Below are 21631 nucleotides of genomic sequence, written 5' to 3' on the forward strand. Positions count from 1 at the left end.
TGCTGTAGCATTATTTGCTCTAACTAGGAACCACTCCCACTAGTTATTTTTCCTATGATCTTAATTTTGCACTCGGTGTTAAATTACCTTCCTGATCATGCTTCTTATGCAGGTTTGTATTATGGTAGGGTAGTAGTGAATCTTCTAGCACTGCAACGATTAGTAGTGATACATAATAACTTATTAAGGATGGGGCTTCTAAATCCTAGCTAAAAGCCATGACCACCTAGCACTGGTACTCCAAGATCTAGTTAGTGACACTGTTTTATCGTAGGCTTTTCTGCTCAGTCTTGGGCTCGGCCTTGAGGACTGAGGGCCTGTATGTAATCCATGTTTCAGCATGTGCTGTGTGAATCTGTAATTTGATTATTTTTTTCTAAGTTGACTTATTTTGTGGTTTTTTTGATACCTTAATATCTGTCAGCATAGCACTAAAGCATTGGTTTCGAGGCTGATATAAAGATTATGTCGTCCAATATCTGGCTGTGTAAGCTTGCTGTCTTTCTGCATGGATTTCTTGGAAGGGTCAAAAACATTTGTTTGTGCCTCTTTTACTTCCTGCAGGTCTGAAACCAAAACCAGGTGCAAGAACGGGTGTACTGAGTGTTAAGGGTTTCCCAAAGGCTGGCCTGCCTACAGCAGGGCAATCTGTGTGAGTTTGTGTGTTAGGTAGCTTTTGATCTCTGGTGGAGAAAGGGCTCTTCACCTAAACCTCTGTTCGTTGCCCAGCTGCTCATGTTGTGTGGGGTAAGGTACCAGGATTTTCATGAACCACTGCACCTTAACCTGTAGTAGGCACTTATTTATGTTGCCTTAGTTCATGGCCTGCCTTATTAAGTGATTAAGCAGCTGCTTATCAAGCAGAACTGTTCTTGCGGGAAGCAGGAATGGGAACTTCCAGGAGAGGGATGGGGCAGACAGCTGTGGGGCAGAGCCACAATGGCTCTCGAGAGAAGCTGTTCTCTTTAGGTTGTGCACTCTGTGCATTGGAAGTTAGTCTCTGTTGTTCTGCTTCCTGCTGACCTGCTCACATTCTGCTGATCTGAAAGTCAAGAAAACTGAGTCTGTCAAAGCAAGTTTGAGGCCTAATTTTTTCATTCTTAGCAGCCAGGTGCAGTAGTGCAATGAGTGGAGTTGTGGAAAGGCCCATACCTTCTCAGAAGGGGCCAGCCCCGAACAGCTGAAAACAGGTTTTTGACTGTAAATACAGAAGGGACAAAAGCATCTCGGCAATACTTGAGAAAATACAACTGAAGGAATAGCTTCCCTCTAACTTCAAGATGCTTTTGCTTAGTTCCTATCATTCTTCATCTAAATTTGTTGAAAGCAAATTTCATTCAACTTGTTCCTGAGTGCAGAGGCCACCTGAGACTATTTTACTTGTAGAGTTAGGTTTGGAAGTAAGGGGGCTGACTGCAAAAAAGTAACTGAAATAGTAAATGGTGGTTTTGTGACCTGGCCACTTGCAGAATCGCAGGGTTCTCCTGTTCCAGCTGCCGAGGAGTTGGATGTGGGCAGTTACAGCTGGAGGCTCTCTCCCCTCAGAGTGGCTCTCGGCTTTCGGCACATCTGCTGAGGGCAGCTCCTCTGTGTGACTCTGACTTGTCGTCTTCTCACTGCCTGCTGGCTTGCCCCATGCTTCCTTTCTGCCCAAGTGACATCCTTCAAGGAGGTAGCTAGGGGACAAATTGATCGTTTCTTTTGCTTTTGTATTTGTTATAAAGGGGGTCAGCATGGCTTCTACTCTCTTGTCATAAGCTTTGTTATTGGTAACAATAATAATGAGCTGTAATTTAACCTGATGGCTATTCTGCTCCAACACACCCCTCGTGTGTGCCCTCATGCTGCACAAAGACCCTGTGTCATGGGGAAGTGGAGTTCCCTGTGCTGTTCGGGAAGCCTGGCTCTGCTACAGTGCTTTTATTAGTTTGCAGTCCTACTAAACAGGGAATATCACAGTTCTGGTTTTAAACAGGAGCTTTTAAAATCTTTTGGAGGGTGGAAGATGGACCCTGTGGAAGGCTTCACCCTCTTCAGAGGGTTTTGAGTCTGGATATTCCTTGCTGGGTTTTGAAGCTGGCTGACAGCAGGTTGCTTGGCCAGGCTTCATGGTAGTCTGCACCGACTGTTTTGCAGACCAAGAAGTTCAGCATATATAGTATGATGTGGATAAAAGCTGAGAATGTTCCTAGGTAGAATACTGCAGCCTTCTATCAGACTGCTAGTGGTCTGAAGTTGTGGTCTCCCATACTGACTCTGTCATCAGTGTGTGTCAGACTGTGTTTATTATTTATTTTTAATTAGTGAATTTGACTTCTGGAAAGGATGCATTGGATCAGGTGTTCCCAAGGAGTGCAAAAAATGACTTTTGTAAGAAAATCTGCACGGTGGAGGTTTCTTCTAATCCAAGATGCCATCTCCTGCACTGAACATTCTGATCAAATAGTTTTTAAAAACATTATAACCCTTTTCACCACTGTATTGATAATGTTGCTACTTGCATTCTTTGGGCATGTTGCTGTCTGTAGTTGAAGTATATAATCCAAGGCTATAACCTCGCAGTAGAGTTAACTCAAGCCATGGTTTGACAGCAGAATAAATCTGGCTTTAGGGCTTCTCGGACTGAATTGAGAGCACTGTGCTGAATAATATAAAGAGCTGTTCTGCTATAAACCCACTTTGTTGTTCAGGCGCGTGCTCTGTGCTTTTATCCTATCTATAACTTCCTGTCTCTGTCTTGGAAGGTCATATGTGGGAGTGAGTATTACCTCCCTGCCGGAAGATAATGTGTGCTGGTTTTATGTTCTTATGTGGGCTCCAAACCCAATATCAAGTGCTCTGGCTAATTACATTTAATACAGTCCAGTGCCTGTATCCGATTTAGGATCGGGTTTGCACTGCTGAATAATAGACATTCTCAGATCCTGGATGGTCACAGACATTATTACATCACTGGGTGATCTGATGTGGCTCTGCCTATATTGTGCTAGGTCCCAGAGGTAGTGTTTGCTCTTTGCTGCTGTCCTGCCAGATGTCCCTCATCCTTTTCTGTGGCACGTATGGAGACATCTGAGCTCTTGATACCCAGGGCTCTGTAGACACTGAAACCTGTGCCGTCCCTCCATTAAAGTGGCATTCAGTGCTATGGTGGAGTAAATTTTTAGCTGGAGGTTAAATGTGCTGGATGTATAAGAAGCAGTCTTTCTTCCCAGAGGGTCCTCCATGGATGTCCTTGCAAATGGCCGTCCACATGGCTTTTCTGAAGAGCAGCAGCAGAGAGCAAGAACGAATCAGCCAGCTGGCTTTCCTTATGGTAATCCTCATCAGTACACCGCCCCACACATATACATGGTGTATTGAACATTTTCTTGATGTGATAGTGTCAGCTGAGGGTGCAACTTCAGAAATGAACATATGCTAGTAAACGTTAGTAAAAGCTTTAGAAGTAACATGTGCCTACTAGCAAAAGGCCTTTCCTGATAAACAGTTTAAAATAGTTCTGGCAAGCTAGAAAAACTGTGCTAGATTTGTCAGTACACCTGTGTCTGCAGTACAGTCTTCTTGCTGGTATAGCGAAATCTAAAGGCAGATGACTCAGGTCTTTTAATAGTGGAGTTTCAACTTTGGACTTGCCCTTAGATGCAGGCCATGCAAAAAGCAATATTTAAACTAATAATGAAAGGTGGGGTGAAGAAATGTGGTGTTTCTTTGCTAGTTGCATAGTGTGCCCTACCTGGGTGGGATCTGGTTGCTGTGGTGGGAGAAAGGAAGGTGTATGGGGCTTCTGAAGGGATAAATCTCCCAGCAATAGGGTACTCCATTTTATTCTTTGTTCTGTGCTCTCTGAGGGTGCAGTCTCCAGGTGTTACTCTGTGAGTAACTCTTCCCTCACCAGTGCTGGTTTACGTGGCCGTGCCTGTTCCTGCCTGCCTGTTCATCCCTGCCACTGTGCTGTGCCAGGGCAAGGAACGAGTTGCACTTTTGGCTGAGCTAGTCTCATCCCTCGCTGGAACTAGGAGGGCTCGTCTCTTCTCAAGCTTGTGTAACCTCCCAGCAAAGTGATTTTTATATTGTATACAACATATAGAAAGTGTAAACGGTTATGTGAATAGCGTGCTGCTTTGGTGGTGGTCAGCTGTTCAGGGCCTTGAGCAGCTCCGGAGCTACTGCAAGAGAAGGGAGCAGCCAGTGGGGGCTGGCAATAGCAGGGACCACCGCTTACTGCTTGGGTGAGAGGGCCCATGCATGCAGCAGGAGAGGGGGTTGGTTGTTTTTAGGCAGGGCAGTTTCCCAGTCTGGTTCCCTGGGTGTCCAGGCAGATATTTGTGTTCCCAGGTGGGAAGAGGTGGCTGGAGGCTGGGGGTGCTTAAGCTAGCCCTGCTGCCAGAGGAGACTTCTGATGCAATGGCAGCCTGTGGTCTTTGGTATGAGTACAAGAGATGATATACAAGTAAAATATGAGCTACAGGGAGGTGAGCGGATGGGAAGTTGAGAAACTGTGGAGTCCAGCGACTCAGGCAGGGTACCCTGCCCTACTGCAGGGTATTTTCTCTTGCTCCTATTCAAGTAAGCGTCTCCAGATACGGTTGGTGTTCCTTGCAGTTGCATCTAGACTTTTACCTCACCTGCTGCAGGTGCGGTGGACTTGAGGCCTAAATCCTCTTATGTCCTCAGCTGCATGAAGTGATTTTTAAGTAGCCTTTGTGTCTGTATAACTCGTGCTCTCTGTTCCTAGAAGCAGTGTTAAAGGAGGCTTATGCCTGTCCAGGCGGGTGCAGCATAGGGCACAAACCACGGCAGTGCTCTGGCTCTCTGCTCCTCTCCTGCCTGTGGTACACATCGCATCTTGCCAATAATAGCTTTTCCAAGGCAGAATACCCTTTAAATAGGCAGGGTTTATTTCCTTTGGAGTGATTCTGCCCAGAAGAAGTGGTCAAGCCACCTCAATTGGATCTCTGCCTGCTCTCCCCCCTACTGTTGCAGCTGGTTTCAGCGAAGACTTGTCCAAACTCTTGTGCTGTGGGCAGTGTCCTCTCCTGTGCTGCGACCACGAGGTGGCAGGGTTGTTCCACGAGTGCTCTGAGGGTCGGGGGGACGGCAATGCAGCTGCTCGTTTTTATAGCCAAGGCAAAAACTGTGCTTAGTTGTTTGTCTACCGTCATAATTGTGTTTTTGAAATTTGGAAGAATTTCACATGTATGTGTCTAATCCGTGCTCCTTATTTTCTTTATATAATATTGATTTGTTCAGGGTCTTGACTGTTTTCCGTCCTCGAGAAGGATGGAGAGGAGGGGGAGATATGTACAGCAACATCCAGAATTCCTCACAGGTTCCAGCATTGATCAAACCCCATGAAGCACATTACTGAGGCTGTGAAGGCTGCTGCTTTTGTCCTCATTTCACCCTGTTCTGTCGGGGTATTGCATCACGTAATATGCAAAGTGTTCAGAGCTCCTGCAGTACCCCAGTAATAGGGGTGAACTGAGGTTGCAGCAACAGCTCTACCTCTGCATTCCTGTTGCTTTCTATAGGCTTTAGCACACTTGTTTCTGCTGCAAACCCTCCTTGGGGTCACTGAGTCCACTAAACAATGCGGTGCCTGTGGGGTCATTAAGGAGCAATTTGGGTAGTGGGTCATTAAGGAGAATTTTTTCCCCCTCGGACAGATCGTTTAATCTCATCAAATGGTGAGGAGGGGAGTAATTGTTTTCAGGCATTTCTCTTTTCAGTGTTCTCTTACTCCTCTGAAATTAATGCTCCTGTTTTACATCTCTGAATTCACTGTTCTAGGATGCGGGACTGAAAATCAGCAATGCAGTTGTTTGCTCATCTCTCCTTCCCTCTGTCAGCCAGGAGGGTCCCCTTTCTTTTGCCTTCATGAGGAATTCTTGCAGGAAGATAGTGAGCAGAATAAAGGGGTGTATGAGAGAGACTGCTGGAAACAAGACCGCATAATTCAGGGGGTTGATGGCACCATTTTGTTCAGAAATTCTCCTCTTTAGATGGCGGGGGAAAGCATCTTTCCCTACTTCCTTTTCTGCTCCCTTCCATTTCCCCTGTATCTTCAGTTGTGTTAGTGCTACACCCGGTGTCCTTTCATCATATCATTGTAGACCTCACTTCTTCCATTAGGGAGAGGTGTTTTTTGGCAGCTGAATGCTCTGTGCTCATCTTTGTTGGTTACAGTGTGTATGTGGGGCTCTGTCCCCTTTGCATCCCCATCTTTTGTGCTACTTCTGCCTTCCGGAGCGTGACTGGCTGTAGGAAGGGGCTCTTTGGGCCAGTGCTCATTCCATTTTGGCTGTGGGCTGGACAGGAGGGTCCTGCTCACCCCACACGGCTAAAATGTATGTAAGAGAAGTGTAACCAAACAGGTAAAGAAATACAGATTTATGATTCTCTTTTTCTGTCCTTCCCCCCATCTGGTTTCTAGTAGCAACAAGAGCCTTCCTTCACAGGAGCAATGCATCTCCTGTGTCACACGACGGTCTCTATTCAAGTATCTTTGTCTTTTTGGCCTGGTCTGTGCCAAAATATCTTTCCAGCATAGAGAAATGAGTTGGATGGGAGGGAGGATGCTTTTTTGTCTGCCCTGTTTTAGGGAAAAGTTATGCTGGTAGGAGGAGTGTGAGGTGGCGTAGTTTATGCTGGGGGAAATGGGATGGGATTGCTTAGCTGCTCTTGCTTGTTCTTTTCTGGAAAGCAGCTAAGAGCTGTGCTGGCAAACTGTCTCTTTGGTGTAAGCCGGGGTCTGCCCCAGGCTCCTCTGGCTCTGAACTCTGATGTCTAAACAGATTGCTGGGTTACATGCTGACCGTGACTGAATGCCACTGAAGTGCAGTGGAGCAGAATTTCACGTGCCCGCTGCCCTGGGCTTGCTAGAGGTGCATGGGGATGGTAAAAGTGGAAGATGCTTATTTATCTGGTACAGTAAGTGAAACGTTAAGCTTGTGGCAATTCTGGGCTGTGCTGGTATGGGAGACTAAAGGGATCCTGTGACTCAGCTGGTGCCGCTCTCTTTCTTGTTTACTTCATATGGAGCGGGGTGGTAAAGAGCAATCGGAAGAATTGCTCAAGGGACTGTCATGCCTCTCAGATGGTGCAAGCATCAGAGTGAGCGAGCCCACAATTAGCCAAGAAATGACAAGCAGAATGGGCTAGATTGTCAGTAACCAGGCAGGGAACAAGCCAAGAGTCGAGTATGATGTTTGTACTCCTTGTCCTTACTTCATCCACAAACACTCTTTTAGTGTACAGAAGGAGCACTGCTGTGTGCTCATGGTTGGTTTACTGCCTTATTGCCTTTTTCTTTCTTTTCTTTTCCTTCACTGTAACAATGAGGTGTAACACTGAGGTGTTGGGTTCCACTGTGGCAAGAAAAGCATTCTGCCTCTTTTCATGGTGTCTGATCACTCATAGCCTACCGTTTGGCTGTGTGGTGTATTGACTTGTTTCAAGAGAAATCCTGTTGATATTGATATGTGGGGACCTCGCTAATGTTCTTGCTCAGTTAGGAGAAAATGCTGTAATGATTTTTTTTTGAGGAGTGGGGACCAAGGGGGAGGAAGTATATTTTCATTGCTTGTAACATCTGGCGTAAGAAAGGCAATATGCTGGAAAGGAGAACGACCTCATCTCTTCTCTGTATATATTAAAGGATAAGATGCTGACCTGAAATTGGGAACTGTAGATCTTTCCACAGCAAAAGCGAGCTAGTTAATGCAGCAGTACTTAGCATTCAAGAGCTTAATTCAGCCTTGGACTTCAGAGACTTCAACTCCTTTCCCTCCCCCTTAGACAAAATATATAACACTGCATGTGCAATACCTGTCCTAAGGAAGCCAAGACCATCTAGCTCAGCTACAGGGAAATGCTGCACTTAAGATTTCCTGGCAGACTTTGATTGTGGTGTGGTTATAAACTCTGGAAGCACCTGAAGTCACTCTTCTTGCCCATGTCCTGTTGATGTTCCCTGCCTCTCCTGTTTGGCAAGTGGAGGGAAGGGATGCTGCGTGGGGAGGAGGCAGTTGCCTTCTCTGCTGTTGCGGCTTAACCCCAGCCAGTAACTTAAGCACCACGCAGCCACTCGCTCACTCCCCCCTTCACCCAGAGGGATGGGGAGGAGAATCAGAGAGGAATGTAAAACTCGAGGGTTGAGATAAGAACAATTTAATAATTGAAATAAAGTAAACCCCAAACCAATAATAGCAACTATAATGAAAAGCAGGTAGAAGGGGAGCAGAATGAAATCCAAAGGAAAGGGAGAAAAGAAAACAAGTGATGCACAGAACAATTGCTCACCAGCTGCTGACTGATGCCCAGCCAGTCCTCAAACAGGGATCAGCAGGCCTCGGCCAACCCCCACCAGTTTTTATCCCAAACATGACATCCTGTGGTATGGAACACCTCTTTGTCTAGTTCTGGTCAGCTGTCCTGGCTGTATCCCCTCCCAATTTCTTGTGCCCCTCCAGCCTTCTTGCTGGCAAGGCCTGAGAAACTGGAAAGTCCTTGACTTAGTATAAACACTACCTAGCAGCAACTAAAACCATCAGTGTGTTATCAGCATTGTTCTTGCACCAAATCCAAACCACAGCCTTGTAGCAGCTACTAAGAAGAAAATTAACTCTATCCCAACTGCAACCAGATCAGTATCCACCCCTTATTCCATATCATTTACATCATGCTATGTTTTCTGATACATCAAGCGCCACCTTTCCTGTCTTCTAACATAAATAAACAGATACCATTCCCTTAGTCTATGGACCATCCCTCTAATGTCTCTTATGGACTAAATGAATGGGGCATTGGGCTCCATCTGTTATAACGGTCTTTCAGGCCTGGGAAGATGATGGTACAAGGTGTTGGACTGTTGCGTTTTGAATCCAGTTCTGATTCTGTTAACCTGTGCTGATCTGTTTTCACCAGAGTCATTCTGTATTGGTGTGGTAATTGAAAAGGAGTCTGGTTCAGATCTTCAGCTCTGAAGCGGTAGAGATGAGAGCTGCAAGTGGTGTGTATATATATATAAAAGGCATATAGAAGTGACAATATAGAATATCATGTAACAATATCGCACAATTCAATTCATTGGCTGTTTTTGCCCAAAATCAGATCCCCTTGAGGCAGACTTTGAACTTAATCCATCCTTACGCATTATCCGCTAAGTACTTCCAGGTTCTTGAGCAAAAGCAGTTCTGTGAATGGGTTTGCTTTTGCCTGAGGCAGGAATGACCTAGACTGTTTTCCTAAGCATATTTTTAAGGTGCACTACAGGAACTTTATCGCCTTCTGCAGTATGTAAAAGCCTTGATTGGGCAGGGACAGCTTGGCTGGCAGATCCTCTGGTGTTGACTAAGCAAGTGGCCTTTGTGTATCCCAACACTTAAGTTCTGCCACCGATTGCTTTCAGTGTAGTCTTCTAACAGTCTGTTACATCATTCCATTTTCCCAGAGCCTGGTGCATGATAGGGGGTATAATATACCTACTCAATGCTCTTTGGCACAGGCGTCTATGAGGTTGTTTTGGAAATGAGTTCTGTTGTCTGATTCAATTCTTTCTTGGCATGCCATGTCACCACAAGACTTGTCTTTCAAGGCCCAGGATGGTGTTTTGGGCAGTGGCAAGGGGCATAGGATATGTTTCTAGCCATCCAGTAGTTGCTTCCACCATTGTAAGCACATAGTGCTTGCCTTGGTGAGTCTGTGGGAGTATAATATAGTTAATCTGCCAAACCTCCCCATATTTATATTTTAGTCATTGTCCTCCATACTAAAGAGACTATAACAGCTTGGCTTGCTTAATTGCAGTGCACGTTTCACATTGATGGATCACCTGTGCAATAGTGTCCATAGTTAAGTCTACCTGTTGATCCTGGGCCCATCTATATGTTGTATCTCTTCCTTGATGGCCCGAAGTGTCATGAACCCACTGAGCTATAAATAATTCACCTTTATGTTGCCAGTCCAAATCTACCTGAGCCACTTCAATCTTGGCTGCTTAATCCGTCTGCTGGTTGTTTAGGTGTTCTTCAGTGGCCCAACTCTTGGGGGTGTGAGCATCTACATGATGTACTTCTACAACCAAGTTCTGCGCTTGGGCAGTGGTATCTTGCCATAATGCGGCAGCCCAAATGGGTTTACCTCTGTATTGCCAATTGCTCTGCTTCTGCTGCTGCAGCCACCGCACGGGGCATTTGCCACCATCCATAAGTCAGTATAGAGGTAAAGTATCGGCCATGTTTCTCATTCAGCAACATCTAAAGTCAGCTGGATAGTTTTCACCTCTGCAAACTGACTCGATTCACCTTCTGCTTCAACAGTTTCTGTGCCTTGTTGTAGAAGACTCCATACAGCCACCTTCCACCTCTGATGCTTTCGTACAATAGGGCAGGAGCAATCACTAAACAAGGCATATTGCTTCTCATGTTCTGATAGTTCATCATACAATGGGGCTTCTTCAGCATGTCACCTCTTCGTCTGGTGATGTTCTGAAATCTTTACCTTCTTGCTAGTCCATAACCACTTCCAAGATTCCTGAATGAATGGGATTTCCTGTATGAGCTCGTTGTGTGATCAGTGCCACCCGCTTACTCTGTGAGCATCAGTTGCGTGATGTGCGGAGGAAGCCCCTCCTTTCAAATATCCAGCACTGGCAACTGGGACACCAGAAGGAGTTGTGCTTCAGTACCGGTCACTTCTGAAGCAGCTTGAACCCCTTCATAGGCTACCGATATTTCTCTTTCAGTTGGATTACAGTGGGCCTCCAATCTTCTATATCCCCAACTCCAAAAGCCCAGGGTCAACATTGAGTCTCCCCTGGTGCTTTCTGCCAGAGGGTCCGGGTAGGGCCATTCTCCCCAGCAGCGGTGTAGAGCAAGTTCTTTACATCTTGCCCAGTCCAAACTGGCCCAAGGCCTACTGCCTGAACTAGCTCCTGTTTGATTTGTTCAAAGGCTTGTTGTTGTTCAGGGCCACATTTAAAATCATTCTTCTTTTGGGTCATGTGATAGAGGGCTTATAATCATACTGTAGGTTGGAATGTGCATTCTCCAAAAAGCCCCAACGCTTTGATCGCATCCACTGGGATTTCAGAATGTCCGTCTTGCCATTATATTCCCAAAACCTGGATCTCCTGTGCAGTGATAGGACTTGACTTTGAAAGCTGGTTTTGCCATAAAGCAGAAGGATTTGGATTATTTTTCCCCTTTCTCAAATACTACTTGTGCTGTGTTGTCCCATGCGATGGTGTCATCAACGTATTGCAGGTGTTCTGGAGCTTCACCCTTTCCCAGTGCAGCCTGGATCAGTCCATGGCAGATGGTAGGGCTACGTTCCCACCCCTGTGGCAGTTGATTTCAGGTGTATTGGATGCTCCTCCAAGTGAAAGCAAACTGTGACCTGTACTCTGCTGGTAAAGGGACTGAGAAAACCACATTTGCCATATCAGTGGTGGCATACCACTTGGCTGCCTGTGATTTTAGTTCACATTGAAGTCCTAGCGTATCTGGTACGGCAGCACTCAGCAGTGGGGTGATTTCATTCACACCACAATAGGTCACTGTTAGTCTCCATTCTGCGTTAGACTTGTGAACTGGCCATATAGAGCTATAAAAGGGTGAGTGGGTCCTGCTGATCACTGCTCGGCTCTCTAGTCAGTGAATCGGTTTCTGGATGGCAATCAGGGAGTGCGGTATTGCCACCAGCGTACCGCAGTGGTAGCAGTTGGCACCTGCTGTTCTTCTGCTTTCAGTAACCCCACCACAGAAAGGTCTTCTGAAAGGCTGAGCAAAGTAGACAGCAGCTTAATGTACTCTTGTTTCAAGGCAGCTATACCGAAAGCCCACTGATAACCCTTTTGGATCCTTGAAATACCCTCTCCTAAGATAGTCAGTGCCAAGGATACATGAAGCCTCTGGGCCAGTCAACTGGGATGTTTTTGCCACTTATTCCCAGTCAAGCTTATTTCACCCTCCAATACGGTTAGCTGTTGAGAGATCCTCCTGTCATTCCAGTAACAGTAATGGGTTCTGCCCCTTCGTAGCTTGAAGGTATTAGAGTACACTGTGTTCCTGTATCTGCTAGAGCTTTATACTCCTGTGGGTCTGACGTGCCGGGCCATCGGACCCACACAGACCAATAAACCTGGTTAGCCCTCTCCTCCACCTGGCTGGAGACAGGGCCCCTCTAATCCTGGTCATAGGATTCTCTACCAGGGCAGCAAGCAGTGCAGAGGAACGAGAATTCTGGCTGCGTGTACCCCAGTTCTAAGTCTTTCAGGGTACTAGCGCTTTGGTGATCCTACAGACAAACAATGCTTCCAGCATCTTCCACTCCATTAGGTGAAGCAGGAGTCTCACCTTTTTGCTTGGGTTTTTTTTTTCTTCTTTTTTTTTTTTTTTTTTTAAGGTTGATATTATCATTATGGTGCATTTAATAATGACCAAACACAAGGGCACAGACTTAGAACACCACCGCTGGTACTGATTTTGATCTAGCCCTCTCAAATGGGTGCTGTTAGATACAATGTAAGCTCAGTCACTCAGGGTTTTAATCCCATCTGTACAAAATATAGCTCCTTAGGGCATCCTCACATTATAAAGGTTAAAAGCTTGTGGGGGTCTAATAATATATGGAGGTGGGGTTTGGTCCAAGATGAAAATTGCTGAGGCATAAGGGCTGAAAAATTTGCCAAGATCTCTGCAGTGGTTGTGCAAACACTAGGAGTCTGGCAGCATTGGAAGGTGTGGATTGTGTCTGGGGATTTTTGTTCTTAACAAAAAAACTGCTTTGGGGGATTTTTTTTTTTAAAAAAAAACAAAGCACAAAAGCAAAAAAAAACCCACAAAACCAACAAAAAGTAGCTGAGACAGTCATGTCTATAGTTTTGGTGAACAAGTCCTGAAATATTATATACTATGTTTCAGAAGTACTGGAACTGGATTGGCCATCATGCACCATTTAGGCTTGTTAAGGAAAATATGTAGTAGTTTGGTGACTGTTTTTCTTCTGTTTCCTTCCTTTCCCAAATTGTTGGAAACAGCAGTTATTAATGAGAGTTCTCTGTGGAGGATGCAATGACCATGATTGAAGTCAGAGCTGCAGGACTGGGTTTTAGACTGGAAAGGGGAAGGGAAGAAGAGATGAGATTACTGTATGAAATGCTCTTATGCCTTCTTTTTGTTTTTCAGTGGATGAATATATTGCCATTGCTAAAGAGAAGCATGGATACAATATGGAGCAGGTAACAACCCTTTGAATACTTCCTTTATTTTAAAACTTTTTTCAGCAGGTATTAAAACATGACTTAAAGTAGACTGCCTAGGGCTGCTTCTTCCCTTCAGCTGTGTTTTCTCCTCTCCTTCTTCTCCTCAAACTGACTGTTAAGAGTAGCCTGTGCTCTGGGGATATGGAGTTCAGCCCTAGTTTTACATTGAGTCAAAAGAAGAAAAATGAAACCATTGTAATTTCGAACAGAATTTGGCCATGAGCATTATGCTTCCTATGGTGACTGTCTCTTGAACATTTTCAGAACCCCTAAACAATGTCAAAAAGAGCGGTTTGTCTTTGGACAGCTGCCTGATTACATTGCAGTTTCCAGCTGACTGCTCCATCTCTGCTTCATGGATGTCTTGGCAGTTATTAATGAGCTATTGAACCATCATATGCTTTTCTGAGGCAAACGAATAACCATGGTTATTTACCTTCAAACTGAGCTGCAAATCATTTTGCATTTCATAGCTGAGCACCTCAAGATGTTGGTGCAGTAGCAGTGGATGACTTCACCAGCTGTCCTTGAAGCTAGACAGTGCCTTTAGCCTAGGGGTGGAAATCTTGGTCTGAGCAGACCTCTCCTTTCCTCTGCGTGGTCTAGGACTGTGAACTAATCTTCCATGTGTTAATTAACATCAATTTCAACACTCATCTAGGGAAATGAGTAGACCTGTGCCTAGGAAGCTTTTCTGAATTTTGCTGAATTATGCCCGGAAAGGGAGGGTGGGGAATCTCATGACTTACTGTATTGGCAAATTACGTACTGTCTCTACAAAGGGATTTTATGAAAACTTGAAAGTTCATGAAACTGTTCAGGCAAATGCCTGATTTGGATGGGTAAGGGTTTCTGTTTGAATGACTGCTGTCATCTTTGAGTCAGACTTTCAGTGGTTGACACTCGTGCTCAAAAAGACTTCTTGCAGAACAAGAACATTGAAAGTGAGATAGCCAGCAAAATTTCTAGCAAAACCAGGAATGATCAGACTTAATTAATTATAGTTTCTAAGACCAGAAAACAGCAATAAAAGGAACACAAAAGAACAAAAGGGCTGTGGACTTAAATGAAAATAAGGATGGTAGCTTACTTCAGGTGAGATGAGTATATCCTAGTATTGAATATTCTGGGTAATATTTGCCAAAAGAGGTGGTTTCAGGTTAATGAAAATGGGCTTCATTATTTTGGTGGAGAAGCGTTTGGAGAGTGTAGACTGATCCAAAAGACTGATCAAAGTGGAGCTTGTCATTTAAAAAAAACACGACTGAATTCTTGTGTTTTGATAAACTTAAATTTGACTCACAGAGACTTGCATTCATTTTAACATTGGAAATTCAGACCTTCCACTCATTCCTTGAAGTCTTTCTCCCAATTTTTCTCCTCTCCTCTTGTGTGGAGAAGTAGAAGTTATGGGACTTGCCACACCTGGATGTAAAGTGGCTGAGCACTTGCAAAAAAATGTCCCTCCTTCTAAAAACTTCCTTATTCTTTCCCTAGCACTCTTGTGTAATACTCTAGAGTTAAATAAGTTTCCCGGGTCCTTTGGGATTTCCTAGAGGGCTATGCTAGGCACTTCTAGGAAATAACTGGAGAGCCTCTATCTCGTATTGCTGTGGAAGGCATGTATTCATTTTATATTATAGGGACCAAGTGTCAAGGCTTTCAAATGAGGATGATTTGTTGTGTCACCAAGGGACACTCTCTCTTCAGCAGGTATCATCAGAGTTGCTGTTGGCTGGATAATTGCGGACAAGCTGATATGGGCTCCCTGGAAGCCAGTCAGAGCTCGCTTTAGCATTTGGCCACAGTCTCTGGGCTTTGCTGGCCGTGGCAGCCCTTTCCCGTGTGTGCATCCCCCTGACAGCTGGTCTCTGGACGTCTGTGCAGGTGGCTTGACTGACAGTCATTGTACAGAGATTTCCTGTTCTTCTGTCTGTGCCCCTGCCCAAAACCTACCTTTGGAGACTACAACGTGCCCGCTTGCTGAAGGGCAAGCTGTCTGGCAGGGCAGCAGGGGTGTGTGCTGGCGCTCCTCTACCCAGTGGCTTTTCTGTCCAGCTGGCTGCATCTGTTCCACGCATGGCTCCCCATCTCTCTGTCCTTTCTCTCCCCTTGTCTGTGGCAGAGTGCCCCATTTGTTGGCTCTGCTGCTGTTGGATGATGGTTGGAGGCTTGGGCCTGTGCTGGTGGGAGTCCCTGCAGCCTTGCCAGCCTTAGGGTAGGCAAAGGGACGGCTGCAGCAGGTCAGTGAGCTCTGGCAGGGCAAGCCCACTTCAGCGGGTGTTGCAAATGGCTGTAGGTGGTTGTGCTGAGCTGTAGCAGTCATGGGCTTTTTGGAACAGTACAGCAAGTCTGGCTGTGAGCTGTGCTCTCCTGCCAGCCCGAGTCAGACACTCTGGGACGAAGGAGGCTGGAAAAGCTGTATACTCCCCTGTGGGTGAGTGGAGAGCTCCCTAGGACAGCACAGGGTGGAGGAAGAATACCACTCTCCTGTTAAACAAGTCTATAAGGAAAACCTTTTGTTTACTTTTTGCTTCATGTAAAGCCCTCAGCCCTCACCAGCCACCTAAGTGGTATTTAACACTACCCTGCCCTCCCGGAATGTTTCCCTCTTTGTTTTTCCCTTGCTTTTTCACAAGGGTATTTGGTACAGCTCATATCTGAAGCTGAAAGGGATGGCAGGGGAGAGAAAACTCAGTCCTTTGTGACTGCAAAATAGTTTCTTTGGCCCCATGCTTGCCAGAGCGGATGGAGATAGGTGGCTGTGTGGCCCCTGTGACATCTTGAGTGACTGCTGCAACCAAGCCTACTACTTGTCCTGCATGGTGGCAAAAGGGAGGAGAGGGTGCCCTACTGAGAGGACCATAGGGTCAGGACAAGGTCTTGGATCATACTAATACGCATACTTTTTGCGGAATCTCAGGGGAGCAAGATCCCATAAAGGAACTGGTTTTTGCATAGCAAAGCATAATGGGGAACCCCCGAATCTGGAGAGATTTTGTAACTTTGAGTGGCCGGGGTGAAACTACTAGATGAGGGGAACTGTGGCTGTAAAACCTGAGCTGAGTTTGCATATAACGAGCAGGTTACTCTGATGTTTTACTCAGCATGTTAGGGATTGTTTTCACTTTACAGCCATTGTGAAAGGCTGGTATCTAGCTCTGCAGAGTCAGGCCTTCCCAAAATGACTTGTGGTGCTTGCTGGCGTGCCAGATGTAGTGATGTGTCATAACGCACAGGGGCTGTGGACCCCTGGGAGAGAGAGGTGGCTAGGAGCGAGCATCCTGGAGATGGTGGGATGAGGTCAGTTTGCAGGTGGTGAAATGCAGCACATGCACGTTGTCTTTGGAACTGAGAATTAGAGACTGCAACAGTGAAACGAGGTGTCTTTCAAGGGAATAAACGAGTAGCCCCCAAAATGAGTAAGATTCGTTCTTCTTTGGGCCCAGCAAGTCAAGGTCGTGCATGCTTTCTGCCTTTCCTTCTTCCAGTTCTTATCTTCTCCCCGTTTTCCCCCTCCTCCTCAAAAAGAGCCCCTTAACAACCATCAAATCCCAGTCAACTAAACAGTCTTCCTGATTGCATGGGAAATGGAGTTGAGGCTGGACAGAAAGTAGGTTTTTGCCAGTGCTGGTTGTTAGGTAGTCTTCCAAAGTCTTTGCTTAGCTTTCCTGTGCATACCATGATCAGTGAAGTTAGAATAATTTCTTCAATTTTCTTCTTCCCTCTTACCGTTTCTACTCTTTTATTACATTACTACCTGTGTGGTCTGGATAAACTTTAAGTTGGTCTTCGCAACCTAGCAGGCACGGAGATCAGATTCCAGGCTTCTTGCACACAGAAATGTGTCTGACGTGGCTGAGAATTAAAATTATGTCTCTCTTTGCCTGAGAAAAATGCTGTAGCTCTTTCTTTGCATGCATATAATAATGTTTCTTGTGATTAGAATTGTCCCCTTGTTATTTCTAGGCCCTTGGGATGCTGTTCTGGCACAAGCACAACATCGAGAAGTCTTTGGCGGATCTGCCAAACTTTACTCCATTCCCAGATGAGTGGACAGTGGAAGACAAGGTCTTGTTTGAACAGGCCTTCAGTTTCCATGGGAAAACCTTTCACAGGATCCAGCAGATGGTAAGTGGTGTCACAGGGATGGAAAAGCATAACAGGCAGTTGGACCATCATCTTCAGTGCTGATTGTGCTGAACTCCTGTGTAATGCTTTTGAGAGAGAATAGGCCAAAGGGGATGTTAGAAGAAAGGTACTGCCATGAATAGAAAGAAACATTATTTCCAGAGTCTCCTTAGAAGTGTTTTTCTGAAGTACTTTACTGGTTCAGGATAAACATTGAGTGTGCAGTTTTTTTGGTTGGAAATTACAGTTTTCAGTCCCCTGTGTGCTATGGTACTGTTTGTCTCAGCTGGAGTTCAGGCATGGTCTGTACACACGTGCCCACCCACACACAGCGTAAAGATCATCTCTGTGCAAAGCTGATTTCCTTTCTTACAGCCTGCTTTTTAGGAATTCCTTTTATTTGACTGTGCTTAATGTGATTTGGGACTGTCAGTGGATGCTGTGATGGAGGTTGCAAGCATTCAGTCCTTTGCTTTGGGTTGGTAGTGATTTTTTTCTAAACTGTGACTGATAACTTCAAGCGTAGGTTTTTGCCTGAAAGGGAACTGCTGGGGTGTGGGCAATTTTCTTTTGAAAGAGGAAGAGTATGGGATGTAAAAATCTTTTATTTAATTATATCTTCAGAGTTTCTTCAAGTGGTTCATCACCTGAGTGGGAACCAGACTTTGTTCTTTGCTCTCCTTCAGTAAAGTGTCTCTTGAATGTTCCAGCAGGACCCTGTTATGTTGATTGTGACCCTTTGAAGTGAACCTAGGCTGTTGCAGTCTGTTCAGCCTCTTTAAAGCCCCTATGAAGGCCTGTGTTGCTGATCCTGCTGAAAACCAAAAGGTGACTTGCCTCCCAAGTGTGAGGGAAAACTGCCAAGTCCCTTTTCAAAAGGGCGGCAGGAAAAGGTTCATTCTTCTCATGTCCTCCTTGAATGTGCCTTCACTGGTGTGTGTTTCCAGATGTTCTTGGAGTCCTAGGGTCTCCCACTCCCTTGGGTCAGATGGCAGGGTTTGTGCATATTGTGGACAGCTGGTATAGATAGTCTGGAGAGTTGTGGACTCCTGAAGGGTGAAGCTGTTTTCTTCTTTATTCCTCTGTTCTTGCGTAGGGGGGAAAAAATGGGGAGGGGATTGTCCTGGAGGAAGAAAAAGAGAACGTAAAGCCTGTCCCGTTGCTTGGTTAAATGCCAAAGCAAGAAATTTGCCATTTGGTTTTTGTGCAGAAGCATGAATCTGTCCCGGAGTGAAGTGCATTCCAATACAGGAATGGCAAGCTCATGTGCTGTTCTCTAGGTAATGATACTTTTTTTATGGTTGCTCCCAGAAAAATCATCCTGCATGAAAGGAATTAAATGGCATGAAGCTATGTGTTTAGCAGGGGACAAGAATCAATGGCTCGGGAGCACGTTAGTTGTTAGCTTATATATGCTGCCTCATTAGCACCAGTGCAGCTTGGAACTGAGGGGAAAAATTATCGAAGCCAGTGAATGAGAAGTGAGTTACGTTATTTACTGGAGCTGGTGCTGATATTTTGGCACTCCTAGCATATGATTGTAGCCAAGTGGATGTTTGTCACGAACAGCCTTGTCCCTGAGTTTGTTCTGTGGAACCCATTTAATTCCAGTGTACCAGCCTGCTGCATGGTTGTTGGCAACACAACGTTGACATAGCACCTGTGCTTTGCCAGTGCAGATGGATTTATGCCTGTGTGCAGCTCTGTGCCAGGGTAGCAGCTCTAGTGTGATCCATTATTAGGACCTAAAGTCAACCTGCAATCTGAGAACCAGGCTTGTCTCAAGTGAAGACTTAAACTGCAGTATCTGAATAAGAGAGATCTGGCTCTTGCTTACAGTTTTGTTTTCCTCTCCACCTGTCCTGCCCTCTAAGCTGAATCAGACACTTAACTGAAACATGTTTTATTCAGCAAGAAAGGTTGGACTTTTACCTTGTAGAACTCTTGTATAAGAACATCCATGCAGAGTACCTCAGAAGTAGGGAATTAGTTGTACGTTTTACACTTTTTGGAGGCAGACTTTTCATTCATAACTACGGGGCAATGACATTAGTGTAAGAGGACAAAGCAAAATCAATTGAGACTTGTTTTCCTATATCCTCAGTCTACCATACAGTAATGTTCCACCTTTTGAAAATGTCTTTTGTTGAGACCTTTGAATAGACTTAATCATGTGAATGGTGTGAATAAGACTTTTTTTAACCAAACATCAAAGATACGCTTGGGATGTAGCCTGCAATTCAGCAGTTCCTGTGGTTGCTTACACATGCCTGTGTTAGCTTTTAAAACTGTTATCTTAGCTTCAGGGCCCCATTTGGGATTTGCTTTTGCTATGGTCCTCTATTCTGAAGGGAACCAGCTACCTGGCTGGTAAGTGGAGGCTTGCTGAGATGCTCTTTAGAGATTTTGATGTCCTAAACAGTGGGCACTAACCTGAAACACTCCCCCATAGATCATTTTCGGAAAGGCTGCAGAACTGCCTTGCTTGAGCCTTTGAGACAATCCAATGTAGAGAGATCAGATGTTCCTTGACAAGAACAGACCGATTGTATGTGAACTCCTGGGGGTACTTTACATATAAACATATAAAAGGATACATGTTTAATTTACAGCTTCCTGACAAATCAATAGCCAGCCTGGTGAAATTTTACTACTCCTGGAAGAAGACAAGGACTAAAACTAGCGTGATGGACCGTCATGCTCGTAAACAAAAAAGGGAACGTGAGGAAAGGTAGGTTTGCAAGCAGAAAGGCTGTGTATTGACGCACACTGATTTCTTCAGACTACCTCAGAGATTCCTGTTAGCTTGTAAGAAACTAGATGTAGGATTTTCCCCAAAATGTTTCCTGGTGCCACACCTTCTTTCCCCACCCCTTTTCCCTGCTGTGCATGTTTTGCTTTGCTTAAAGCCAAAAGGAATCTGTTGGCAATTAAGTGTGCTCTCTTTTTCAACACTGTGCAATTCCAGATTGCCCTCTAGTGCAGTGGTTGCTGTCCCATTGCTCTAGAAGCTTTTTCTCTGATACTGCTTGAGGGTGGAGAAAATGAAGTTAAAACTGTTTACAAGCTGATTGGCACTGTTGTCAGCAGAGCCAGAGAAGCTGATAAGCAGGAGAGTGAAAGGAAGTCATGAAAGAGCTAGAAATCTGCCTTTATTTCCTCCATGTGATGCTGAGTAGAGCAAGAATGTGCACCTGATGGGGAGCAGGGTCTGGCGCAGCACCCCTCAGCCTGTGCATATGCACACAGAGACCCTTCCCCTGCCTTTTACTTCAAAAACTATTACCAGCATAAGACCATGCTCTATTCCCTGAGAAAAATGAAGTTTAGGATGTGTTTGATTGACTGAGAAGAGGGTAGCACAGGGGAACTTAGGATGAATTCTGTGGCAGAGGCCATGGTATGCTGCGTGCATTAGGATTTGGGGGGGTGAGGGTGCCGGTATTTGGGAGATCACTAGCCACTGAGCTTCAACAGAAGAGTTTGACTCCTGCTTTTGTGCAGTTTTGTCTGCAAGTTCACCCTCCTGTTGTGTGTATTACTAGAAGTATCTGTACAGTTAGAACTGTCACTTGGTGACTGCCTAGTTCTGGGCCTGACAGAGCCTCAGAAATGTGGTGGCCTCAGGGTGTGTGTGCGTGGACGACACCCCCATTGCCCCTGAACAGCAGCAACTCCATCTGCTCGATGCAGGTGCCTTCTCAACCTGCTCTAAAATGTAGTTAATGTCTTTGCAGATAAAACTTGAGGTGTGCCTGGCTTTGGAAGACTCCTGTAGAATTTTGCCTAATTACATTAGAAGTTTTTTCTCCTCAAACGAGTTGCTGCTTCAGCACTTCCCAGGGAGCTGTTTGCTAGCTCCCGGACATAGGAGCAAGCCCTGTTTGGGAAGGGGGAAGAAATGTGTTTCTAGGGTTGAGGTGTACTACGCCAATGACTCCACCTCTCCCGTTTCTCCATTAGTTCAACAATACTTGCTTAACAGGCAGGGCCAGGGAAAATGTTACCAGCCAACTTGTCCAATATTTGGTTGGCTTTCTCTGACTTGAGTCTTTCTCCATTCTGGTTTTTTCCCTTCTCTGCAAAGGCTGTCTTGATTTTTCTTCTTCCCATTCTGCTTTTTTTTTCCCCCTCTTTTTTTTTTTTTTTTTTTTTTTAAATTTTCCTACTAATTAGGGGGTGGGATGGGTGGGTGGGGGTTGGGTTGCCTCTTGTAAGGAGTATGTGTTTGTCTCA

At 45.3% G+C, this 21631-nt stretch overlaps 1 protein-coding gene across 1 annotated transcript in view; it reads left to right on the plus strand.

Moving 5' to 3' along the window:
• RCOR1 (REST corepressor 1) overlaps positions 1-21631 on the plus strand; it is an 89861-nt gene that overhangs the window by 51433 nt on the left and 16797 nt on the right. Inside the window, exons 4-6 of the mRNA XM_056345961.1 lie at positions 13188-13240; positions 17234-17395; positions 20008-20126. Of these exons, the coding sequence (XP_056201936.1) occupies positions 13188-13240; positions 17234-17395; positions 20008-20126 (334 nt within the window). The remainder of the gene's footprint in view (positions 1-13187; positions 13241-17233; positions 17396-20007; positions 20127-21631) is intronic.

This window comes from Falco biarmicus, chromosome 7 (assembly GCF_023638135.1).
Source record: "Falco biarmicus isolate bFalBia1 chromosome 7, bFalBia1.pri, whole genome shotgun sequence".
NCBI lineage: Eukaryota > Metazoa > Chordata > Aves > Falconiformes > Falconidae > Falco > Falco biarmicus.